This window comes from Cygnus atratus, chromosome Z (assembly GCF_013377495.2).
Source record: "Cygnus atratus isolate AKBS03 ecotype Queensland, Australia chromosome Z, CAtr_DNAZoo_HiC_assembly, whole genome shotgun sequence".
NCBI classification, from domain to species: Eukaryota; Metazoa; Chordata; class Aves; order Anseriformes; family Anatidae; genus Cygnus; species Cygnus atratus.
This window is the reverse complement of record NC_066396.1, coordinates 53,720,984-53,743,043: the sequence shown is the minus strand read 5'-3', so window position 1 is coordinate 53,743,043 and position 22,060 is coordinate 53,720,984. Positions and strand designations below refer to the sequence as shown.

The 22,060-nt window shown below is 42.1% G+C and overlaps 2 protein-coding genes across 2 annotated transcripts; both read left to right on the top strand.

The window, feature by feature from the left end:
- The first annotated feature begins 411 nt into the window (after nucleotides 1-411).
- On the top strand, nucleotides 412-14,596 carry TMEM175 (transmembrane protein 175). Its single transcript, XM_035564251.2, has 10 exons — nucleotides 412-667; nucleotides 1,145-1,183; nucleotides 2,312-2,409; nucleotides 4,315-4,366; nucleotides 6,077-6,112; nucleotides 7,369-7,452; nucleotides 8,104-8,268; nucleotides 10,028-10,106; nucleotides 11,928-12,069; nucleotides 12,628-14,596. The coding sequence occupies exons 1-10, from the start codon at nucleotides 473-475 to the stop codon at nucleotides 13,289-13,291; spliced, it is 1,554 nt and encodes a 517-aa protein (XP_035420144.2). The 5' UTR covers nucleotides 412-472; the 3' UTR covers nucleotides 13,292-14,596.
- Nucleotides 14,597-17,043: 2,447 nt separating this feature from the next.
- On the top strand, nucleotides 17,044-19,355 carry ATP5ME (ATP synthase membrane subunit e). Its single transcript, XM_035564260.2, has 4 exons — nucleotides 17,044-17,197; nucleotides 17,338-17,392; nucleotides 17,664-17,762; nucleotides 19,223-19,355. The coding sequence occupies exons 1-4, from the start codon at nucleotides 17,162-17,164 to the stop codon at nucleotides 19,246-19,248; spliced, it is 216 nt and encodes a 71-aa protein (XP_035420153.1). The 5' UTR covers nucleotides 17,044-17,161; the 3' UTR covers nucleotides 19,249-19,355.
- Nucleotides 19,356-22,060: the final 2,705 nt, after the last annotated feature.

The window sequence follows — 22,060 nt, the reverse complement described above, 5'->3', positions numbered from 1 at the left end:
AGCCCATGTGTTTGAGAGCATTGCTCCCTGAACTCCAGCAGGCTCGCTGCCGTGACCACATCCCTGGGGAGCCTGTCCCAGTGCCCGACCACCTTTGGGTGCAGAACCTTTCCCTAACACCCAGCCTGACCCTCCCCTGTCCCAGCTCCATGCCGGTCCCTCGGGTCCTGTCGCTGTCCCCAGAGAGCAGAGCTCAGCGCCTGCCCCTCCGCTCCCCTCGTGAGGGAGCCGCAGGCCGCCATGAGGCCTCCCCTCCGCCTGCTCTGCTCTGGTATGAGCAAACTAAGCGGACAAACCCGCGCCGGGGCCGCGGCGAGCGACGGGGCAGGGCCAGGGACGGAAGCTACCGCCCCCGCCGGCTCCCGGGGGCGTTCTCCTCCTCTTCGCCTGCCCGGCGGGGCCGGCGTCTCTCGGGCCCGGTTCGCGGCCAGGCATCGCCGCCGCGCCGCGGGAGGCGGAGCACGGAGGGCCCATGTCGGCTCCGCGGGCCGCCACGCCGGGACCCGGCCCCGGCCCCGGCCCCGGCCCCGGCCCAAGCCCCGGGTCGGGGGAACCGGTGCCGGTGCACAGCCGGGCCCTGGATCTGGAGCTGGGCAGCAGCACGCAGACGTCGCACCGGCTGCTGGCCTACAGCGACGCGCTGCTCTCCATCATCGCCACCGTGATGGTGAGCCCCGGGCCCGGGACGCGGCGGGGCGTCGGGGCTCGGTGCCGGGCTGCTGCCGTGTCCTGCCCGGCCGCGGAGCTGCAGGCAGCAGCCTCCCGGCCCCGAGCCCTGCTGGGTGCCGCGGGTGTTTGCCTGCCCTCCTCCCTCAGCCCAGCCCTGCGGCGCTGCCTGGGTTTGTAGGGACCAGCTGCGGACCCGTGGGGGTGTGCGGTGAGCAGCCCTGCGGGCGGTGTCTGTGGAAAAGGACGCCTTAGGGGTGGAGGAGAGGAATTGAGTCGTCTCTGTTCGGCAGAAAAATAATTCCGTCTCACAGAGCTGCGGGTTACTCCTGTATTTGTGAAACACAGATAGAGGAACTCGGATAGGACTGCTTGACCCATGAATATCTGCAGCCATCTAAAGTTCCTTTCAGGTTTCATTCAAGCTCTGAGATAGGAAAAGACATGCGTGTGTACTAATAGTGCTTTCTTATTTCAGATTTTGCCTGTGGCCCACACAAAAATACATCCCGATCAGGTATCTTTACTGTTGTTGTTTTTTGTTGTTTCTGGTATCTTTGGAAATGCATGTAACATCCTAATTTAACACCCCACTTCAGTTTGAGTTCCAAACTTTAAAAAGAAAGCTAAATAACATTAAAGCTGACAGAAATTTCCTCTAGGAGGAGGAGCTGTTGAACTCGAGGTGAAAAATTTTAAATACTGAAGATCTGTGTAATCTACAGAAGTCACGATATAAAGCCTGAATGAGATGTATATGATATACATGTCATAGATTTTATACAGTTACTTTTTTATGAAGATGAATTACCTGTCAGACCAAAGCATCTTCCAGAAAACATCTCTTGTTTGTAATACATCATCAGTTAGAGAAGCCACTTAATGTAGTGCAACCTGGATGCTGGCTTTAAGATCAATTTAATCACAACTGTAATCAAAATAAAAAAAGGGACTACAGAAAATTAAATCAGAAAGAAGCAGGAGTGTTGGGCAATGCAATTTAATCTTTTGAGGAGATTCATGATTTTTTAATCACAATTTGTTTTTCTGCTCTTAAAAACAGAGCTAGACTCCAAATTGAATGTTTTGCCTCACTTAGTTTAGGAAACTCAGGTATGGTCCAAAAAATACACTGCATTAGTCTGTTTAATCCATTGTGATGTTGTGGTCGTACGTGCAGAATTGATGTGGTTGAGCCCTTCCCTGCCTCATTGTGAATAATCATCATATGAAAATCTGTAGGACACTTTTACTTCAGAAGTCACTGTTAAGGAAATAATAGGGATGTTTTATAGCCAGCCCTTCTCTGAAATGCATTATCACAGTAACTGCAACGTAAGAGTGCATGAATGAATCAAAGGGTGAACTGAGGTTTGGAAAGCCTAGATTTTACAGATTGAAGAGTTGTGTTGGAATATCATAGTCCATTAACTACACATTTCAGCATACTTATCAGTGTCTAATACAGTTCGTCTGCATGATGGTAAAAAAAAAAGACTGTTGGAGGAAAACTGCATTACTGGCAAGCATTTTCAAAAAATACTCTGTATTACTGCATGTCATTCCCATTCATAAGTAAGTTAGTACTGTCAGAAAATAACTATTTTTTCTTTCTGTCTGGGTGTCACTTTTTATTTTGTTTCAGAAACTAGGTGAAAGCGTTCAGCAACTTCTTCTAACAAAAATTGCAGTCTACTTGATGACCTTCTTAATAGTCACAGTGGCATGGGCAGCTCATGTAAGGTATGAACAAGGAAGAATGTTTAACTCCACTACAGAGTTAAAGAAAAGCTGGTGTTTAAAAGGGCAGAAGATCACCTTCTGTCTGATACATTTCTGTGTTGCTGATATATTTCTGGATTTTCTGTTTTTGGATAGTAATTATAAAAACGCACTGTAAGAAGTGCTATCCTAATCAGTGACTTAATGTATTTCTACGCTATAGAAACTGTGATACAAAAAAAGCCAAGCATTATATGTCTTCAAATTCAGAGTTACTGTTCATTTCACTTAATATTCTTGATGGAATTAAACTTAAAAGCATGCTGAAAAAGCGTGACATTTTAAGTTGTGTGGTGCACAAATAGAGGAATCCAGATAGGACTGCTGGCCTAAAACTTGTCTTTTTCAGTCCTCAGCAGTGCTTCTTGCAGAACTAGTTGTGATGTTGCAGGTGCTGCATTTTTCAGAGCTGTGGACACTGCCACTTTGCCACTTACCCGTACCTTAGTAGTCAAAAAGAAATTGATGTGCAGGCATTTTGTGGGGGTAGAGCAGCAAGCATTTTTTTTCTTCTGCTGTAGTATTCTGAGGGTTTCTGTTCTTAAGAACAAGGTAAGCTGGTCGTCTTTCCAAATACATTCATTTAAAGCCAGTTTGGATTGTGTTCTAATGAAGTCACTAAAAACTAAAATTACTTTGCTTTCTTTAGAGCTCAGTTGTATGGAGGCAGTTCTAATTTGTCATTTTTTTTCCTAATAGCCCAGATTCTTGGTAATACTTCCAAGTATTTACAATAATTAAACAGCAAACAGCTATAACCCAAAGCAACATTTTGTTTTTTGAACTTGATATACTTAGCTCTAGTGAACAGCTTGCAGTGTTAACAGGTGAGCTGAAATGTGGCAGTTGGTCTTTGGTGTACTTGTTTCTGGGTAAAGCGACAGCCTCTTAAAACTTAAGGAAAACAAAGTATAATTGAGCATTATTAATTTCTAAGTCAGCATATGTCAGAAAGCTGTGAATAGATAGTATAGTGTTAAAGGAAACATGGCACGGATATATCTTACCTCTATGGTATTGCTAAAATCCTCTCAGTTAAGCTAAAAATCAAGGCAACTCTGCAGTTTACTCTCTACAATACTGGAATCATAGGGTCATAGAATGGTTTGGGTTGGAAAGGACCTTAAAGATCATCTAGTTCCTCCCCCCTTCCATGGGCAGGGACAGCTCCCACTGGACCAGGTTGCTCAAAGCCCCATCCAGCCTGGCCTTGAACACTTCCAAGGGTGGGACGCTTTAAAGAATCATGGCAGAGCTTTTTTGATTTATCACGTTAACAACTATTACCACTTTTTTTCTTTTAAGTAAGTGGATTGATCCTATTCTGTCAGAGGCGCAACCTGTAATTACCTGCTATCTTCCATTTTCCAAGGTGTGATATCCATTTGTAGTTCTCTGCATTGTTAGGATTTTGGTGTCTTACTTGATGTGTCAGAATTGCCATCTTGATTACTTTTTCACACATGAATTGGCTCTTAACAACAGTTAAATTTACCTCACAGTAAAGATACAATTACAAGTGCAGAGGAAGGATAGAGCCAAAAAAAAATAGTAATAAAGATAATAAGCCCGTTTGATACATCTTATGCCACTTGTCCGTCAAATAGAAATGGGGTTCTTAACTTTTCCGAGACTGAACTTGACTGTTCATATCTACCTTTTCAATTTTTTTTCTAACAAGTGACTTCCATGTTTGAGTTAATGTTTTGGTAGCACTTGGTTTGGTAGCATTTGGACTGCTTGCATAAATTCTGAAGCAAAGGACATCAGGTTCCCCTATAATACAACAAATGTATAATTTATATGCAATGTTGTAACATGTTTTGGGAGCTGGCTTGTTCATGGTATCTTAACTTGCCTTGACAGGTTGTTTCAGGTGATAGAACTTATAGACGACGTCCTTGCTCTTCTAAATCTGGTGAGTCTTACCCAACGTACTTGGTGGTTAACTACCAAGTATAGGTCACTTTTTCTTTAGACTGCATGCACATGACAGAATGTTTCTGATTTAAATGAATTCCACCAAATTTCAAAGCCAAGAAGGTACAGAGAGCTTTAATTCCTCTTTGCCAAAGCACGTGTTTGATAACTAATTTGCTTTTAACTTGCACATGTTGCACTTGCATTGTAAACCAAAAGAAGATCTGCACCAGGTTAGGTGGAAGTTCATCTGAGGGAACTGAAGAGGCACCTAGGCAGAAAGATTTTGACTTTGCTGGTCTGTGTGGCTTTTTTCCTCCAGACTTGAGAAAATGAAATTCTGTGTCTGTTGTGGCAAAAATCATAGCTGTGGGTTTGAGTTGCAGTTATAGTTTCAGCCATTTCTCTGTTTAAGTTACCCAGAAATTCATTGTGAAGCTTATTTGAAACACAATCTTAAAAAAACTGTATCTGAGAGACCAGTCTTTGATGCAGTGTTTTGAGATTTACTCTTTACTAAATCTTATCTGTTAAAAATTCTTCATTTATTTGGGTGTGTATTTTTTAATCAGCCACCTTGTGATATCTTGGTTACAGTTATTTGTAACGAGATGCTGCAATGGAGACTGTATTTTTGCTTTCAGCTAGACCTTTGTATTTTTACTATATTGCTTAAAATTCGGTTCTCTTAACAATGCACAATTACACAGTTCATTTAACTTTTGTGACTAAAAAGTACTGAGTTTAAATTCTGTAAGAACGCTACAGGAATTTAAGTAAGAAGAATTGTTTACGGCATATAATTCTTCTCTAATTTAGCTTTCAAAGCAATGCGTTTCATAGAATCATAGAATGGCTTGGATTGGAGGAGACCTTAAAGATCATCCAACTCCAGCACCCTGCTATAGGCAGGGATGCCATCCACTAGATCAGGTTGGCCAAGGCCCCATCCAGCCTGGCCTCGAACACCTCCAGGGATGGGGCATCCTCAGCTTCTCTGGGCAACCTGTGCCAGACTTACTACCCTTATAGTGAAGAATTTCTTCCTAATGTCTAATCTAAATCTATCCTCTTAGTTTTAAGACCATTGCCCCTTGTCCTATCATTATCTACGTGAGTAGATTTCCTCTCCATCCTTTTTATAAGACCCCTTTAGGTACTGAAAGGCCACAATGAGGTCTCCCCGGAGCCTTCTCTTCTCCAGGCTGGACAGCCCCAGCTCCCTCAGCCTTTCTTCATAGGAGAGGTGCTCCAGCCCTCTGATCATCATTTCTGCTTGCTTTAGGTTTGTTTGTTTGTTTTTCCTTAGCTAATATTTGAAAAATTTATGATCAGAAATTAATGGTTTTGACAAGGGAAATCAGAAGCACCTCCTCAGGATGTGTGGTATTTTTGGCATTGCTAGTCAAGTGAGAAGTCTGTTAGGAGCCATAAGAAAAGCTTTTATTTGTGGTACTGTTAACAAAACTGTAGTATTTTCTAAAATAAGTATGTACAGTTTGGATAGCAAACCTTGAAGGTGTGTACAGAACTGGCTGTATGTTTCAGTCATAGCTCAGCAACTTCAGAAATGTTTTTTTTTTTTTTTCAAGATGCAACACTTGCATTTGAGCTGTTCATGTTACGTTCTCTGGCTACATCTTAAATGATCGTTTTGCTTGCTTGTAGTTCACCGAGTGTTTCAGTACACTTTTTTTCTTTTCTTTAGGCTTGTATGATGATCATAACTTTCTTGCCATACACTGTAAGTACTTTTCTAAAACGTGACATATGTTTATATTACATTTTTTTTCTTTATTTGGAGAGATTATACCAAAGTATTGAGAAAGCCAGGAGAGTATTATTATAGTGTAAACCCTGAATCCGTTCTAGTAGTTAATTTTATAATTAGTGCATTAATCCTTAGTTTCTTAAAATTCATCAGAAAAAATCTTGAAGAATTTTCTGAAAATTCTTCATCTCCTGCATGTCGTATGTAGGCCTGGCAGAAAATGGGTAATGTGGAAGATAAATTATAATCACGGAAAGCCATAGTTTCCCAGGTTTTATTTAAAAGAAGCAGATGAATTGAATATCAAAGTTCACCGATGAGAATTTTGAATTTTTAAGGGAACTAAACCTGTATTTCAAACTCCTCTTTAGATAGCAGAATATTTTACTCTTGTAACCTTCAGAGAGTTTTTGGTATAACTTGTGGCTCATTCAGCAGTGGTGGTTCTAGCAAACAATTATCTACCTTTTAAATCTGCAGATTTGATGTTCTATGCAATTTCTGGACAGATAACCTTTAGATCCAGCAAGAATTGACCACCATAATTAGCAGAACAAAACAGTTGCTTAAAATGTTTCTTGACTTTTATTGTATGTTTAGAACAGATTTATAGGACAGGTACCTGTTTCTCCATAGATATATCTGTGTTATGTATTAACCTGCAAAGAATAAAGTTGTGGTCAGCAAAAGGGCCTTTGTCAGCAAGAGCAGATACTTCTTCCTTGCCTTCAAGTGGAAATAATTTTTGGAAAGTTAGCTGTGTTACCCTAACACACACTGTTACACCCTACTTTTTTTTTTTCTTTTTTTGTCTCACCTAATGAAGCTGCAGAAATTAATACAACAGACAGCCATGGAGGTAGAGAAATTAAATTCAGAAAGGTATCCTAATATCAAGAATATTCAGTTATGAACATCTTGTCTACTGAAAATGTTAAACTTTATGCTCAGCTGCAAATCAGCCTGTAGTTATTAAGAAGACATAGCATTAGAGGGGTTGAATTTTAGCAGTATCAGCATATGAGCAAAGCCATCTGTCCAGATACCCGCTGTTGGGATGCTTGCATGTGTTTGTGGCTAGAAGCTGCTTTTAGTGGAATTATATCAAAAAGCCAAGTGTTATTTATGTTTTAAAGTTTCAGTATTGAATGAAGAATACTCCCTTTTCTCTGTTGTTATTCCTACATTGCTTCCTAACTACATGTTTGATCTGGTTGCATTTTTTCTAGTTTTCCTTAATGGCCTCCTTTCCAGAAGTACCTTTTGGAATTTTCCTATTCAGCGTCTGTGCTGTTGTCATTGGCCTTATACAGGTATTACAGCTATCCCCTTACATTTTCACTTTTAGAGGCTAGATTCTATTGGGTTGAACTAAAACAAGGTTTACTAACTGTGGATATAAATTGCTAAGTGTCTTTTTCTTTTGTACAGCAGTATTTTTCAAAGCTTGCCATAAGAAAACACCTGTTAATGAGATGATTGCCACTGTCCTGTGAAACTGATATATGCAACTAAATCAGCTGATCTCAAAGTCCACAGAATTTCTTCCCTCTCTTTAAAAACACATTGACGAAATAGTAGTTGACCTTTCCTGCTGAAGTTCCCATTGAGCCACACGGTAATGGCTGCGTGAACAGAGAGGCTTTCTGACTCAGGACTAAGTACTTAGCATGGCACTGTTTTTTGCCTGGAACAGTGCCTTGTCACTTTCTGTTCCTTGTTGTGGAGGCCTGCCTTCTTCATGTAAGATCCATGGTCATGTCAACCTCTGCAGTGGAAACTAAAATCCTGATACACAGAAAAGTGTGAAATCTCAGAGTTTCTAAGACAGGTCCTCCATGTGGGAGTGAAAAATAAGGTTGAATGTGTTCTGGAATTTGTTGATTTATAGTTTTGCAGTTATATAGCTGAAATGCTGCGTGTACTTGTGTGTATTGCCTTCACTAATGCTCTTTTCCTTGCAGGCTGTGATGGTAGTGTATGGATTCTATCACCCACACTTACTGAATCAACAGATACAAGTGTCTGAAAATCAGAATTTCTATAAACATCATATCTTGAAGATTATCCTAAGAGGACCAATTTTATGTTTTTTAGCAGCCATCTTTTCCTTTTTCTTTATTCCTTTGGTAAGTTCTCCCAGTTAACAGAGTACCTGGGTACAGCAGTTTGTATTATCTGTGTTTGTGTCTGTGTGTTAAAATAATGGTGTCCATGTTAAATGTGCAGACTTTCTCAGTTGCTGGCTCTGTGGTGATGTAATCATGGTTGCTATTTTGTGTTGGATGTTTTCAATTCATACAGGCCAATCTGTAGTTTGATCTGTGAGTTTTGCATAGGTTTTCAAAGAATATTCTGCTACAGTATTTGCTTTACTTGCTTAGGCTTGGTTTTCATAATGATTCCCTTAATTACTCTTGAGAAGCAGGTCTTCTAAACTGTAACTTAGCATCTTCCTTATCATATGTCAGTGAGATAATGTGAAAGGTTACATGAAATAAATATCACATTGCACAACTGAAGATAGGTGAATATAACTGCTGCACTCACAAGGTGTAAGAACAAATTGAATAAATAGACCAGTTAGCCAACCTGCATCTCAAAACAAATGTTTTTCACTAAAGCCTGCTCTTACAGCAGCCTCGGCCAGCTTTATGAAGTGGTAAGGTTGCATCTACATATTAATAACCATGGAAATTAATCAGTGTTTTAACCACAAAATTTGGGAGATATTGGGTTACTATTGATAAAAGGGACAATTGTGAGTCCAAGCATGAAAATAACCAATTTTAACAAAATATTCTCCTAATCTCAGTCTTCCCTGTTATTTCTTTCTCCCTCTCTTGTTCACTAGTATTTTTATTTTTTTTAATTAACATCAGTCAGATTAATCTCCAGGTTGCTCTTGTGTTTAGACTTGTGCAGTCTGTGAACCTCTTATGACCCACTGAGCTGTCTTTTGGACAGAAGCAGTACAGAGACAGTTACACACTTCAAAAAGCGTGTAAAGTTCAGGACACAGACACTTAAATCATGCTCTTTTTTTTAGGGAACTTGTTGAGATAGATGTATTCAAATTTGAGAGAGATGGGGTGTTTTTGTAATAATGACTCTTCACAGAGATGCTTAACAGAGCTTCTGCCTTCATCAAAGACATAAAGGAACCAGCAGAGATTCAAACAATTTTATGAAGTTTTTACAGAATACTGGTCAAAATCTGCAAAGAGCTCTGCCCTTGAGAGTATCCCTCACAGCTGTTTCTTTGCCTTAGCTTAAGAAACCTTTATACCTCTTCCCTGCCTGCACCCTCCATCACCTTATTTCAATACATCTTTTTGTGCAGCCTGCTGGAATTACAAATGTGATTCAACCAAAGAAAGTATTTTTGTGCTTTTTTGTTTGTTTGTTTTCCAGTTTTGTTGTCTACAGCCATTTCCTGATCACGTTATTACATTGTTATCCAAATAACTTGCCAGCACAATGCAGGGGTGCTTAGGAGTTTTAGCTGGCAAACTTGACTTTTCAGGTTGAGTGGCAAGTGACAGATAATACTAGAAACATGTGATGGTTCTCCAACCTCCTGAGAAATCCTTACTGCATTTGTTAGCAGGATTATTCCCATTCCTGTTTCAACTTAGTACTCATAGCTGGTACTAAACTAGCTATCAAAACTAAACTAGTGATAAAAAAGCATTAGGCTGCACATGTAATATTCAAGAGGTGCATGTTGATTTCTGGTGAGTCATTTCCATGTCATAAAATCAAGACTTTTTTTTTCCTCAATGTGATTATACCTAAAGGTTGAGAATAATAGTTTAGTATTAAACTTAGAAAGAAATTTACATTTTGATAACTAAATTTAAACTCTGTTTATTTTTCTCTCCATAGTCTTACGTACTTCTTGGGCTTGTAATCATTTTTCCACATCTCTCTCGATTCATTACGTGGTGCAAAACCAAGATTTTGGGTGAGTAAGAGCATTTCTAGGGATTATGTTCAGATGTGTTATTAGGTTGTCAACATGTTATCCAAATAGCATGGAATGAAGTAATTTTAATTCTACTTCCAATTTCACTCGTGGAATACAGTGATTTGGTGTTTTACTGCTTTGCTTCCAGTTTCTCCATAGCTCCATGCTTTCCCTTTAATTTACTAATAGATATATGTAAGGTATACATTACAAAGTTTTTTTTCTGAAAGCAAAACCTCTCTGTTTTTTTGCTGAGTGATGGCTGCAGGCCATCCCTCTTCCCTTCTAAAAAAGGAGCATATAGAAAGCAAGCTCTATACCTGTATCATTTCCCAGCAGTGCTGTATGGTCCCACTTTCTCAAACTGGCAATCAACAGCATGTTTGAGAGTCTGTAACAAGCAGATATATAATTGAAACACATCTAGTGTAAGTAACTGTTCAGTGCGTTATGCCTTACTAATCTAACTGCTGTGGCCTAAATGTTTAAATTCGCACATGGCTAAAGACAGCCTAAATCCATGCTGCCTTCCCTCAAGCTCCTTGCTGAGGTTCCTTCTGCCCCCTTTCTGTCAACGCTAACCATTGCATAACCATGCCTACAGCCAGTTGTGTTAATTCAGCTCTACTGAGACTCCACTGAGGAAAGATGTTGCCGGTGCCAAAATAAAAGAGGAGGTGTTACCATGCAAGCTATTTAGCCAAAAGGGGAACTGTCCCCCTTTGAGAGTAATATTAACTGACCAGAAAAATACAAAACAGATGTATGTCTTTGGAATAAGCACTGCAGAGGTGAGTCAGCAGAGTAACACCTTTGTGCCTCTGCTGCTTCATTTTAGCACAGGACAAGTCCATCTTTGTTTGCTATGAATGGTAATTTATTTTTGACTCTACCGTGCAGGAGCAGGATTAGGCAGGTAGAAATGCTTTGAAACAGCTGAAGCCAGAGTCTCAGATCCAGAGAACAAATGGACAGAGATATTTTGCTGTGCCTGCTGCAACGGGGACACCGCTGTTCACAGCCAGGTCAAGGCTGTCTTTGTCTAACCCTGTCAGATGGCTAACATAATTTACTGCTATATTGATTGAGATGTGTTTACACTTGTTTTTTAATTGAGTTTCTCTCTTTAATTCTGGAAACTGCAGGATTTTTCTTCACCAAATCTATACTCCTGAGGTGGTGCAGCTTGGCTAGCTGGGCAATTCAAAGCTCAGTCTCTAGGGATGAGTTTGACGTTTTCTTTAAAAGCTCCAGAGCCCCATCTTTTGGCGAAAGGCTGGATTTATTTTAAAGCAGGTGATTTCATGTGCCAGTGCAGCCTTGATTCTGCAGTGAGGTTTTTCTTCCCATGCAGTATAAGTTCTTCACAGTGTCTTTGGGGACCTACAGTTATTAGGGCTTCCTGGAGAAGCCTTCCTGTGCCCTTCTGGCACAGCATCTGATTTGTTTATCTCAAATATCTTGTTCAATTAAAGCTTTGGTTCCCTATTCATTTGGTGGAAATGGTCTGCCATAGGTTTAAAGGACAGGGTTTTTTTTTTTTTTTGTCTCTGATGTGCTTGTCCTGTATGAAAGCAACATGAACTTCAGGGAGAGCCACAGCTGCAGAAAAAAAGTGGAATGAGTGACGTGTGGATGAACAGCACCCTTCTTTCTACGGAAGGATTTTGAGGGGTGGGGAGAAAGAAAAAGGGAGATCACAGTAGGTTTTTTGTTGTTATTCTTGTTGTTGTTTTTGTTTTTTAATGCTTTAACTACCTTGCTTTGTACTGTCTGATTTTTGTCTTTCATTAGTATACATCCAGGTTTGTTTTCCAGGTCAGAGAAATGAAGAAGAGGAACACCATAGCTTAGAAACCTTTAGTTTTTATCTTAGTGAGCCTCTGAGTAAGGAACGGGTAGAAGCATTCAGCGATGGAGTCTATGCCATTGTAGCAACCCTGCTCATTTTGGATATATGGTAAGGTTTTGTGTTGCCTCTGACAATTTGTGTTAACTATAATGCCAATTCATGTCTATATGTAATATTTGAGGAAATAAAACTAACCAAACATAGTCTTTTACTTCTAAAGCCTGCAGTGGTTACCTCAAGTGTGATTTTTCTGGAAAGTTACAGAACACAAACGGAAGATATTTTTAGCTCCCACGTTTCAGAAGTAGTGATTATTAGTCTGTTTAATGTATATTGGGTTGGAGAGTCTTGAAGGACAAAGTTTCCTTTATGTTTGGATGTGTTTTCAGATAAAAGGCTTTTACCAACAAAAGCTGTTTAGTCCCTGTGGCAGCTTTATTACATTAACCTAAAGGAAAGCCAATTTACTTTTGTGTTTCCTTTCAGATTTAATTTAATTCTTGAACTTTTATTTGAAATGCTTCGTTTGAGGTACAAATTAGAGAACTACAGAGTGGATGCCTGTTCTTTCCTGCATGCCCAGATTAGAACAAAATACTTAATTGTTGCTCCAGGTGTGCTTTTATAAAACTAACATGCAAAGTAAAGTAAGTTTTCTCTCCACAGTGAAGACAATGTCCCTGATCCAAGAGAAGTGAGAGAGAAGTTTCATGGAAGCCTTCTTGAAGCTTTAAGTGAATATGGGCCAAACTATCTTGCCTACTTTGGCTCATTTGTAACAATTGGTCTCCTGTGGTTTGTCCATCACTCACTTTTCCTATATGTAACAAAAGCTACCCGATTAATGGGACTGCTTAATATACTTTCATTGGCATTCATTGGCGGGCTTCCACTGGCTTACCAGCTGACCAGTGAATTTGCAGAGAAGTCTCACAACGAAATAGAAGCCATTCAGGTCAGCTGTGTTATTACTTTCTTCGCCAGCATATTTCAGTTTGCAATATGGACTACAGCCCTCCTGCATGAAAGGGAAACATTGCATCCTTTTGCTAGATACGGTGGCAAGGAGCATGCCTTCATGTTTGCCAAGCTGGCTCTCTACCCTTGTGTAAGCCTAGGGGCCTTCTTTCTAACATGCTTGTTAAGTGAATTTAGCACAGAAATTTTCCATCTTATGCAGATTGTAATCCCATTTGCTTTTCTTGCCTTGCGCATTTTTGTTAGAATTTCCTTAACTCTCATAAAGTCTGTGATGTCTCTCTCCAGGCGGAAGGTTGTATTGTTAGAAGAGGAGGAGGCATGTTTGTCTCCTACTGATACACTGTCCTAAATTTCCATGCAGTGCATGTGAAGTTGCAACATTAATTACAATTCTTCTAACTCACATTGTCTTGATGTGTAATCTGTATTGATCTAAATTAAAGCCTGTGTTTGCCATAACTGGGTCATACTTTAGCTGTAGCTGGTCATGCTTGAGACTCTGCAAAACCAGTAATTGAGAAAAATAAGGAGGTGGGGGAGAAGGAGCTATGTAGGGGAGACAGAAAGCATGTTCCCCTGCCTTGACAATTACCCTTTCGGAAATAAATGCTGCTTGAAGTACAACTGCAGTGATGATCGATGACGAAATACACAGATACCCAGCAAAATGTCTTTTTTCAGACATGTGGTAGTCATTGTGGCAACCAAACACAGGTGTAGAAGCTGGTTATGCTGCTACAAGATAGGGAGTGAGGTTTGGAAGACATAATGGAGACCTGGTTTTCTGGATGGTGAATCACTGTAGAACATTTGTATATACAGATTGGTGGTCTCCCTTTTTATTTTATTTTTATTTTTTTATGGTTACAATGCCTCTTCTGTGTTAGCCACAAACTTGTGGTAGCATTTTGAAAACTACCTGTTTTTGAATGACTCTGAGCATAAGTTTAGATAGAAGTTGCAATCGAGACCCATATGCCTTCTCCCAGGCTGCCTGAACACAAGTCATACTTGTTCTTTTTCAAAAGGATGTATTTCAGAAATGAGGATCCGTGTGACTACATGAACTAGTTTTGATATATCCCAGGGAAGAAATCTCAAGAGCTGTGGGACTAGAGGTAACTTTGGAAGTCCTTACATTTCTTTTTGGCAGAGGCATTCATTTGTATCTTGAACTTAGTGCCTAACATCTTTAATGCTTTGTTTAAAAGCATTTGGGGGATTTTGGTGTTCAAAAAAAAAGCACCACAAAACAAACAACAACAAGAAAAAACAATAAAACAAAACCAAAGTGCTCTGGCAGATAATGCTTGGAGCAATGGTTAGTAAGAACAAATTCAGATATCTAGTTTCAGTTCAGATCAGTCTGAAAGCACTTGTACTTTTGGTTTGAAGCACCTTGTACTGACATCTAATCCTTAGTATTGTGTAATTCTTGTGAAAAAGTATCTTCAGATATGCAAGGAGTTTTATACCTGGTTTAGGATAAATGATTTACAGTAGGATTCTGTGATGTGTTACATGTTGCTCTTTCATTCTAATAACTAATAAAAGCACTCTGGGTTCTATGTTTTTGTTTCAACTATGCAGTCAGCACGTAAGCAGTGAATATCTGTATTTGTAATAAATTTCAATCAGTTTGAAAAACAGCAAAGCTTCCAGCCCTTTATTTCTGCTTTCGCAGTTCGGTCATCTTGTTGCAAATTTTTATCTTACAGTCTTTTGTCATAGTAAGTATATATATTAACATCAAGTTTTTTATCAGATATGTGTGAGTGAGCTCTGGAATACTTTAGGTTCTGGGGTTCAGCTCAGAGAAGTTTGTTGGATGTAAAAAAAAAAAACAAAACAACTGCATGCTCTGTGATAGGTAGTTTAGTTAGTCAGATCGTAAAGGCAGCATGGAAAGACACCAAAACTTTTAATAGGATGGAAAGAAAGGTTTATTCTTTTTTTGTTGGTACTTGAAGAAAACGAGACCTGCAACTGAATCTGACCACAGAGTTTCATTCCAGCATTTACAGGGATGCTTTGAAGAGCAGTGAATTGCAGTGAATAAATAAAAGTGACTGTATTGACTAAATTTTTCCTCTTTTTTTTTTCCCCACTTGGAAATAAATGATTTCTTCTGCAGAAAGAACTTTTTTTTCTTGTAGTCAGGGTAGTAGTATTTAAACCAAATTTAATAATGTCTCAGAACCTAAATTTGAAGGCAAACTTGACCTGAGTTTTCATATAAACAGAGTTGGTTCAAAATCATTCTGACTGACATTTTTTGTAAGTTGAAGAAACAAAATGCATTTTGGAACAAAGCATTGCTTTGAATTACAATATTCTCAGGTAGAAATAACATTTCCAAATCTAAGTTTAACAAATTATTCTCTACAGGATTACTAATGACCACAGGTTTTTTGCCTCTAGAAAAGTTAAAGTGACACATTTACAGTGATTATAATAATCATTATAAGAATCACAGAATGGACGAGGTTGAAAGGGACAGCCAGAGACTGTCTAGTCCAACCCTGCTTGCCAAGTTAGGGTTGGCTAGAGCAGGTTGCTCAGGGCTGTGTCCATTCAGACTTTGAGTATGTACACACACAGACTCCACAACGTTTCTGGTCAACGTGTTTGAATGTTTAATACGCTTAGAGTAAAAAAGCGGTGGTTTTGTTGTTGTTCCATTTTAAAGTAACTTCCTGTATTTCAGTTTGTGCCCATCGCATTTCATTCTGTCACTGGGCACAACTAGGAAGGGACTGGCCCAGTCTTTACTCCTCCCCATCAGATATTCTTAAACATTGTTAAGATTTCTCCTGAGCCTTCTCCTGTGGGCTGAACAGGCCCAGCTCTCTGTCTGTTCTTGCATGAGAGATGCTCCAGTCTCCGTTGTCTTCATGGCACTTTGCTGCACTTGATTTGGAATGTCCTTGTCTCTTGCATATGGAGGTTGCAGCAACTGAGCACAACACTCTAGACATGCTCTTACCAGTCACCTCCCTTCAACTGCTGGTGACACTTTTCCTAAGTCTAGCATTTTGGTTACCTTCTTTGTCCCAACAATAGCTTAAATAAAATATGAATGTGAAGAAAGAATGAAAGTTGCAGTAAAACTTTTGTTCTAATGGCATTGGAATTGTTGCCTGTGGTACTGGTACTGCCACTCAAGAAAAACTACCTCTGAAGCTGAATAGGACAACATGGTAATGCATGGAAGGGTATTTGAAAAGTCCATTCTCTCCATTCATAAAATTGTGATTCCAAGATGATGATAGTTTATTTTGCTCAGGCAGGTTGGCCTTAATGAATTCTTGTTGAAGATGAATCCATTCAAGTCATTAGAAGATGCTAACAGCAACTTTCAGGCAGCATTGTCATCATAGAATGGCTCGAGTTGGAAGGAACCTTAAAGATCATCCAACTCCAACCCCCCTGCCATGGGCAGGGACACCTCCCACCAGACCAGGTTGCCCAAAGCCCCATCCAGCCTGGCCTTGAGCACCTCCAGGGATGGGGCATCCACAGCTTCTCTGGGCAGCCTGTGCCAGTGCCTCACCGCCCTTACAGTGAGGAATTTCTTGCTAATGTCTAATCTAGAGCTATCCTTAGTTTAAGACCATTCCCCCTTGTTTTATCATTATCTATCTGAGTGAAGAGTCCCTTTCCAAAGCTTTAATTCACTGTAGGAATTTGGCTTGCAGACCCCTGTTTGGTAAACATGGGGTTAGGACAGTGTCTGGTAACTGACCCCATCTGTTTGCTACTACCGAACAGGACAGAGAGGGAAACGCTTTTTTAGTGGTGAGAGATGCACAGATCTCCTCCAACTCTTATAACTTGAGATTTTACTGCAGGTAACTACACAGTGCAACGTGCTCCTCTTTCTCTTCTCCTGTGGGTGACGGCAGGCGCCATTTCCAGCCGGCGGTGCGGCAGCCTTCCGCTCCTCCTCGGCGGCAGCCCCGAGCTGCTGAGAGCCCTTCTGCTGGGGTTGGAAACGCCTGGCGGGGATGGCGCCACGTCTGCCCCCAAGGAGAAGCCATGAGGAATCCGTCACCTCCCCGTCCGCCCTGAGGAGGAGCCGGGGCGGGACGGGACGGGACGGAGCGGGCGGGCGGTGCTTCCCCGCCTTCCTTCCACCGCCCCCCAGCCGCCACCGCCCGCCTTCTTCCGCCGCCGTCCTGCTTCCCTTCCGCCGCCCTGTCCTCGCCGAGCCGCCAGGATGATCCCCCCGGTGCAGGTCTCGCCCCTCATCAAGGTGAGGCCGCGGCGGCTGCTGCCGCCATCTCGCCCCGAGGGGAGGCGCGGTGCGGGGCCGGGCCGGGCAGGGTCGGGCCTTGCCGGGCAGGGCGGCGGGGTCTGAGCGAAGGGCGCGCCCTTGTCTCTTGCTCCCCGCAGTTCACCCGGTACTCGGCCCTGCTGATGGGGATGATCTACGGCAAGAAGCGATACGGTGAGTGCCGCACGGGGGGCCCCGCAGCGACCCCGGGCTCGTCCTTGCTTCCCTGCCTCCCTCCCGCCCCGCAAGGGCACCTTGAGGCCGCCGCCCGGGCGCCATTTCCCGCCGGCCCCATGGAGCGCCGGGCGGTGCGGGTCTGTGTGGCTGCGCCTCTCCTCGCCTCGTTGTTTTGTGTTTTTATCCCGGTTTGAGCGAGCTAGCAGGTGCGCAGCTTTCCTCCCCGAGCGTTAGGCACCGTGTCTTTAACCAACTGTGTTAACGGCAGACTACCTAAAGCCTATCGCTGAGGAGGAGAGGAGAATAGAGGCCGAGGAGAAGAAGAAGCGTGAAGAGCTTGAGCGGATCGCAAAAGAGCTTGCAGAAGGTAACTGTGCAAATTACCGGAGTCCCGCCGCTGCTCCGTGTTTGTCAGAGACACCAAGCCACGGGCTGCAGGCCCTGTGCATCCACTGACCGGTGGCCAGGGCTCTGAAGGCTGGCTGGTGCTGTTGTTCCCCAAACTCTTCAGGATGTCCGTGTGTGTAGAGAAACAGGTCAAAGCACTGTTGTAGCCTAGCAGAACTTAGGCTAGGTTAGATAGCGATCTGAATTTCCACTGAGGAAACAAACGGCTGAAAGATGTTGCTTATTCTGGAAGGAATAACTGGAGTTGCATGTTAACTGTACTCAGCTACCTCTTTTCAGCTGGATGCAGTAAACCTGTGTCCCAGTTTATCCATGCAACACAGCTCTCACAAAGACACCTGATGGTCAAAAACAGATGTCTTACACACCTGCTTGTGACTGCAACTCACTTTGAAATGCAGTTGCTAGCATAGTGTTAGAGGTCAGCTTCATTTGTGGCGTCTCATGAAAAGAATACGATGAAGGTGGTCTGCTGGGATTAGTGCTGCTTCTATACCTCATTCCTTTCTACTATACAGTATTCCTGCTGCAGCATGCTTTCCCTCTTCCTTATCAGTATTTCTTGGGTCTTCTATGCTTTTCCAATATCATTAGTGTAGAATGTGTTCCTAAGTCTGATAAAGGGAAAAAGCGAAAGACTTGGAGATTACTGGTTAATAACCCTGGCGGTTTTTGGTGTAGTTACATGCTTAGTTACTTTTTCTCTAGGTAATACTGGCATTTGTGTTGTCTTGAATGAGGCTAATGCTGAATAAAGCCCATTAAAACTAATCACAAACAAACTACACATACATAAAATCAAATACTCAAGTTGCTGAATAGTATTCTGTAATGGAGGCATAGCTATTTTGCACAGCTCTACCATCTTAAATATGTAGCTTTCATTGAACTATTTAAATTATTTTTTAAAATGTTTTCTAGTTTAGCTGGAGCTTTTTGCATTTTGAGGGACAGATGCTGTACCACAGGATTGCTACTGAATTTACTGAATTCTGTGATGATGTCCTTAGGATGGTTAATCTATTTAAATGTCCTGTAATTGCCTGTCTGCTTTCTCAGCAGCAATTTGGCATGGTTCTCCAGTATGAAAAGCAATTGTTTAACTTGATTCTTTTCAGTAGTTGAAGATTGTTTTTTAAAAATGGATAAGTGTCAGTATCTATAATGATAACTCTTTCTTGGCTTATTTGAAGTGGCAGAAACTGTCATTTACCAACCAGTAAGACCAAAAAGTGTCTTTACCCTAGAGGAAAGAAATGCACTTCTGTTGAATAAGCAGAAGTGTGAATTACAAAAGCCAGCTAGGAAGAAATGGCATAATTAAGGGCAGCCTTTGATCCTGCTAATGCTTTGCAAATTTCAGTACTGCATGGGAGTGACGAGTAGTCCTAATTATGTTTGTTTTTTCTTCCCTTCTAGCGAGTGAAGATTCCATTTTGAAATGAACATAAGATCGGATCTTAATTTCGCGCCTAAATACATGGCTAGGCTCTGAACTGTGTAGTGGTTGATGGACTCTGTATGTTATTCTATCAATAAAATACTTACAACACTTCGGTTAGTATTTTTTGACTGAATTGCACTGAAAAGCAACAGAAGTACTTGCACAATGTCGAAGGAGACGTTGATCACAAGTTGACCATTGCTGCTGCTGACAGAACACTCCCTTGTATTCCTCTGGCATCACAGCTGGTCTCCACACCTATTGCACATAGGGAATGTTTGTGATCAGGACATCAATTGAATTTAAAATATGTTTGAGCCTGTGGAAAAGGCTGGCATTGTACTTGCTGCCTGTAATTTGTATTAATCGGATAGGCCGGAGTGTTGCTGTGATCTTTTTTCAGCTTTGTTACCAATGTGGATAATTGTGCAATTCCTGTATTGCACAGTTGCTGTCAAATTTCACTAATTTGTTGAGCCTTTTGGAAATCTGAGGAATTAGTGCTGACTTATTAATAGGTTTTTAAAATGTTTGAACTCTGCAGGTACCTCACAAGATAACAGGATGTTTTCCCTACCCAAAAGCCAACATCCTTTCAAAAGGCTTATTTTCAGGAGCTCTAAGATGCGAATTGCTGGAAGACTCTCGGTGTTTGTTTATTTATTTATTTTTATTTTTAAAGCACTGGTGCTCAGACATGTTTGTGATGCTAAGCTTTAAGCAGTCAAGTAGTGATTACGTAAAATAAAGGTTACCGAAAAGAACACCAAAATGCAACACTGGGGATTCAGCTGTAACTCTGTGCTTAAACAGAATGTGATTACAGTGGTATTTAAGCTGAAATACTTGCATTGTTCCAGTAAGGACTGGCCATGGAGGTCAGCATTGCTTTTAGCTGGGGGTTGCTGGGACTGGACCTGGTTTGTGGAACAGCCGTGGTGGCCTGCTTCTCTCCGGAACACTAACCATCCCAACCTTCACGTGTTCTCACTTTGGTGGCCTCTCAGGTTCCTACCGCATGCCTGGTTAAGTGCGGAGGGTGCAGGAGAGGGAGAAGTTTCCATCCTCATATCCCTTGTCTTCCACTGCAATGTTTGGGCCAGTGCTGTTTCTGTCCACTTTGGGGTCAGCTTGGTAGCCCCCCGTAGAGCTGAGCCTGTCCGTCCTGGTGAGTAAACACAGTACAACGTAGCCAGGTCCCAGCCTGTACCGTGCAGCAGGGTGGGAGCTCTGCGCATAGAGGATGTGATGGAGGAACCACACGGGATTTCTGCAGCTCGAGCTGCCTTGAGGCGGAATGTGGTGGAGGTGGAAATGCCACCATGCCAATGGAATCCTCAAAACCTGGCTGCAGGGCCAGGCAAGCAAACCTCTTGTAAAACATTTTATGCTGGGATAATTTTTTTTAAATAAGCCAATACTAAACAGCTCTAGTAATAGCACTTCTGAACATTATAATACGTCTTGCAGTGTCCCATCCTGCTCTCCCACTGGAGCTGAGAGCTGATTCAAAGTTGAAACTCCCCCCTCGGGCTCTAGGCGGATATTCCAAAAGCAGGACTAGATTACAGCACTCAACAGGGCAGTTGGTTACCTCGCCTGTCTCACACCTTGAGTGGGAAGCAAATTGCAAGCGGTGTGGTTGTGGCAGTGCCACGAGATGGAGAAACGCCTGTTAGTGAAGGATTGCTGACCAGAAAGGACAGCAGTCCTAGCCTTTTGAAAAGTGACTACGTGGTGACTACCATTCTGCAAAAAAATGGGTTCCACAGCCCTGCCTGCATAATATGGGAAAGTTCCCCTCAAACACCCAGCATGTGTGAGGCACCAGGAGGGAGGGACAGGCTGTCCTGCAGGGAGGGAGGGAGACCCATTCCTTCCCCTTGCACCGGAGGGAAGGGTTTCTGCTCACCAGCTGCCACTCCTGGGCCCTTGCAGCCGATGGGAGCAGCCCCAAAAGCAACCTGGATGTGGTGGGAAGATGTCTGCTAGCCTCGGAGCCAGGAGCAGCCATGAGAAGCACAGCTGGCATCCTCGAAGTGCAGCTGCGTCCCTGAGAGCCTGGCACATCCGAGACACTCTCACTAAGCGCGAAAACAAGAAACTACGATGGCGAATGTGAGAAACAATCTGCAGCCAGTAACACAGGCTCAGGGGAGGATCTCAGTGAGGTAGCATTTTTATTCAGGATTGCAATGGCGGGCGTCCTGCAAGCAGAAGCACACAGCAGAAAGTGTATCATAGCCCTGTATTCCCTGTTACCCAATGCTTGATCCCTCCCGTTTCCTCACTGTCTGAGTACTACAAGTTCACATCCTACCCGACACTTATTACTATGCCCTGTATGTACAGTTTTATTTGACCAACTTTTAATTTCTCCTTTTGTTTTTGGAACTGGAGGGGTCCACGATTTCGTAGCTTCTTGTTCTTGCTCATTCTGCAACTGCCTGTCTTGTTTTTCCTAGCCATCCTCCTTATTTTGGGACAGTGACACCTTCCACTGTCCCCTTATCTGCTCAACATACATCCCGCTGTTACGACTGTGCAATCACTTTTGAATGTGCAAGGTTAGTGGAATTTTCCACTGCAAAAACACAACTTTAATTCGTACAGCAAACTTACCTGGGAAGTGGAAAATAGCTTGAAAATGTAGGAAATGGGAACAGCTATTGACTGCTGTAGCTGGAAATACAGAAAGAACAGTGTGAGAAAGTCGAAAGTGGCCTGAGAAAATAAAAAACAGCACCACCTATTGGGTATGCCAGGCAAAAAATAGAAGTTAGCAGCATCTGTTGGCTGCCCAGATGGTGGTA

What these genes read in the sequence shown, in the direction of transcription:
- TMEM175 (XM_035564251.2), top strand. Translation starts at nt 473, where the DNA reads ATGTCGGCTCCGCGGGCCGCCACGCCGGGACCCGGCCCCGGCCCCGGC. An exon ending in GCATGGGCAGCTCATGTAAG is followed by an intron (nt 2,410 to 4,314) that starts GTATGAACAAGG and finishes TTGCCTTGACAG; the next exon opens with GTTGTTTCAGGTGATAGAAC. An exon ending in TAACTTTCTTGCCATACACT is followed by an intron (nt 6,113 to 7,368) that starts GTAAGTACTTTT and finishes CATTTTTTCTAG; the next exon opens with TTTTCCTTAATGGCCTCCTT.
- ATP5ME (XM_035564260.2), top strand. Translation starts at nt 17,162, where the DNA reads ATGATCCCCCCGGTGCAGGTCTCGCCCCTCATCAAG. An exon ending in CTACGGCAAGAAGCGATACG is followed by an intron (nt 17,393 to 17,663) that starts GTGAGTGCCGCA and finishes TGTTAACGGCAG; the next exon opens with ACTACCTAAAGCCTATCGCT. An exon ending in CGCAAAAGAGCTTGCAGAAG is followed by an intron (nt 17,763 to 19,222) that starts GTAACTGTGCAA and finishes CTTCCCTTCTAG; the next exon opens with CGAGTGAAGATTCCATTTTG.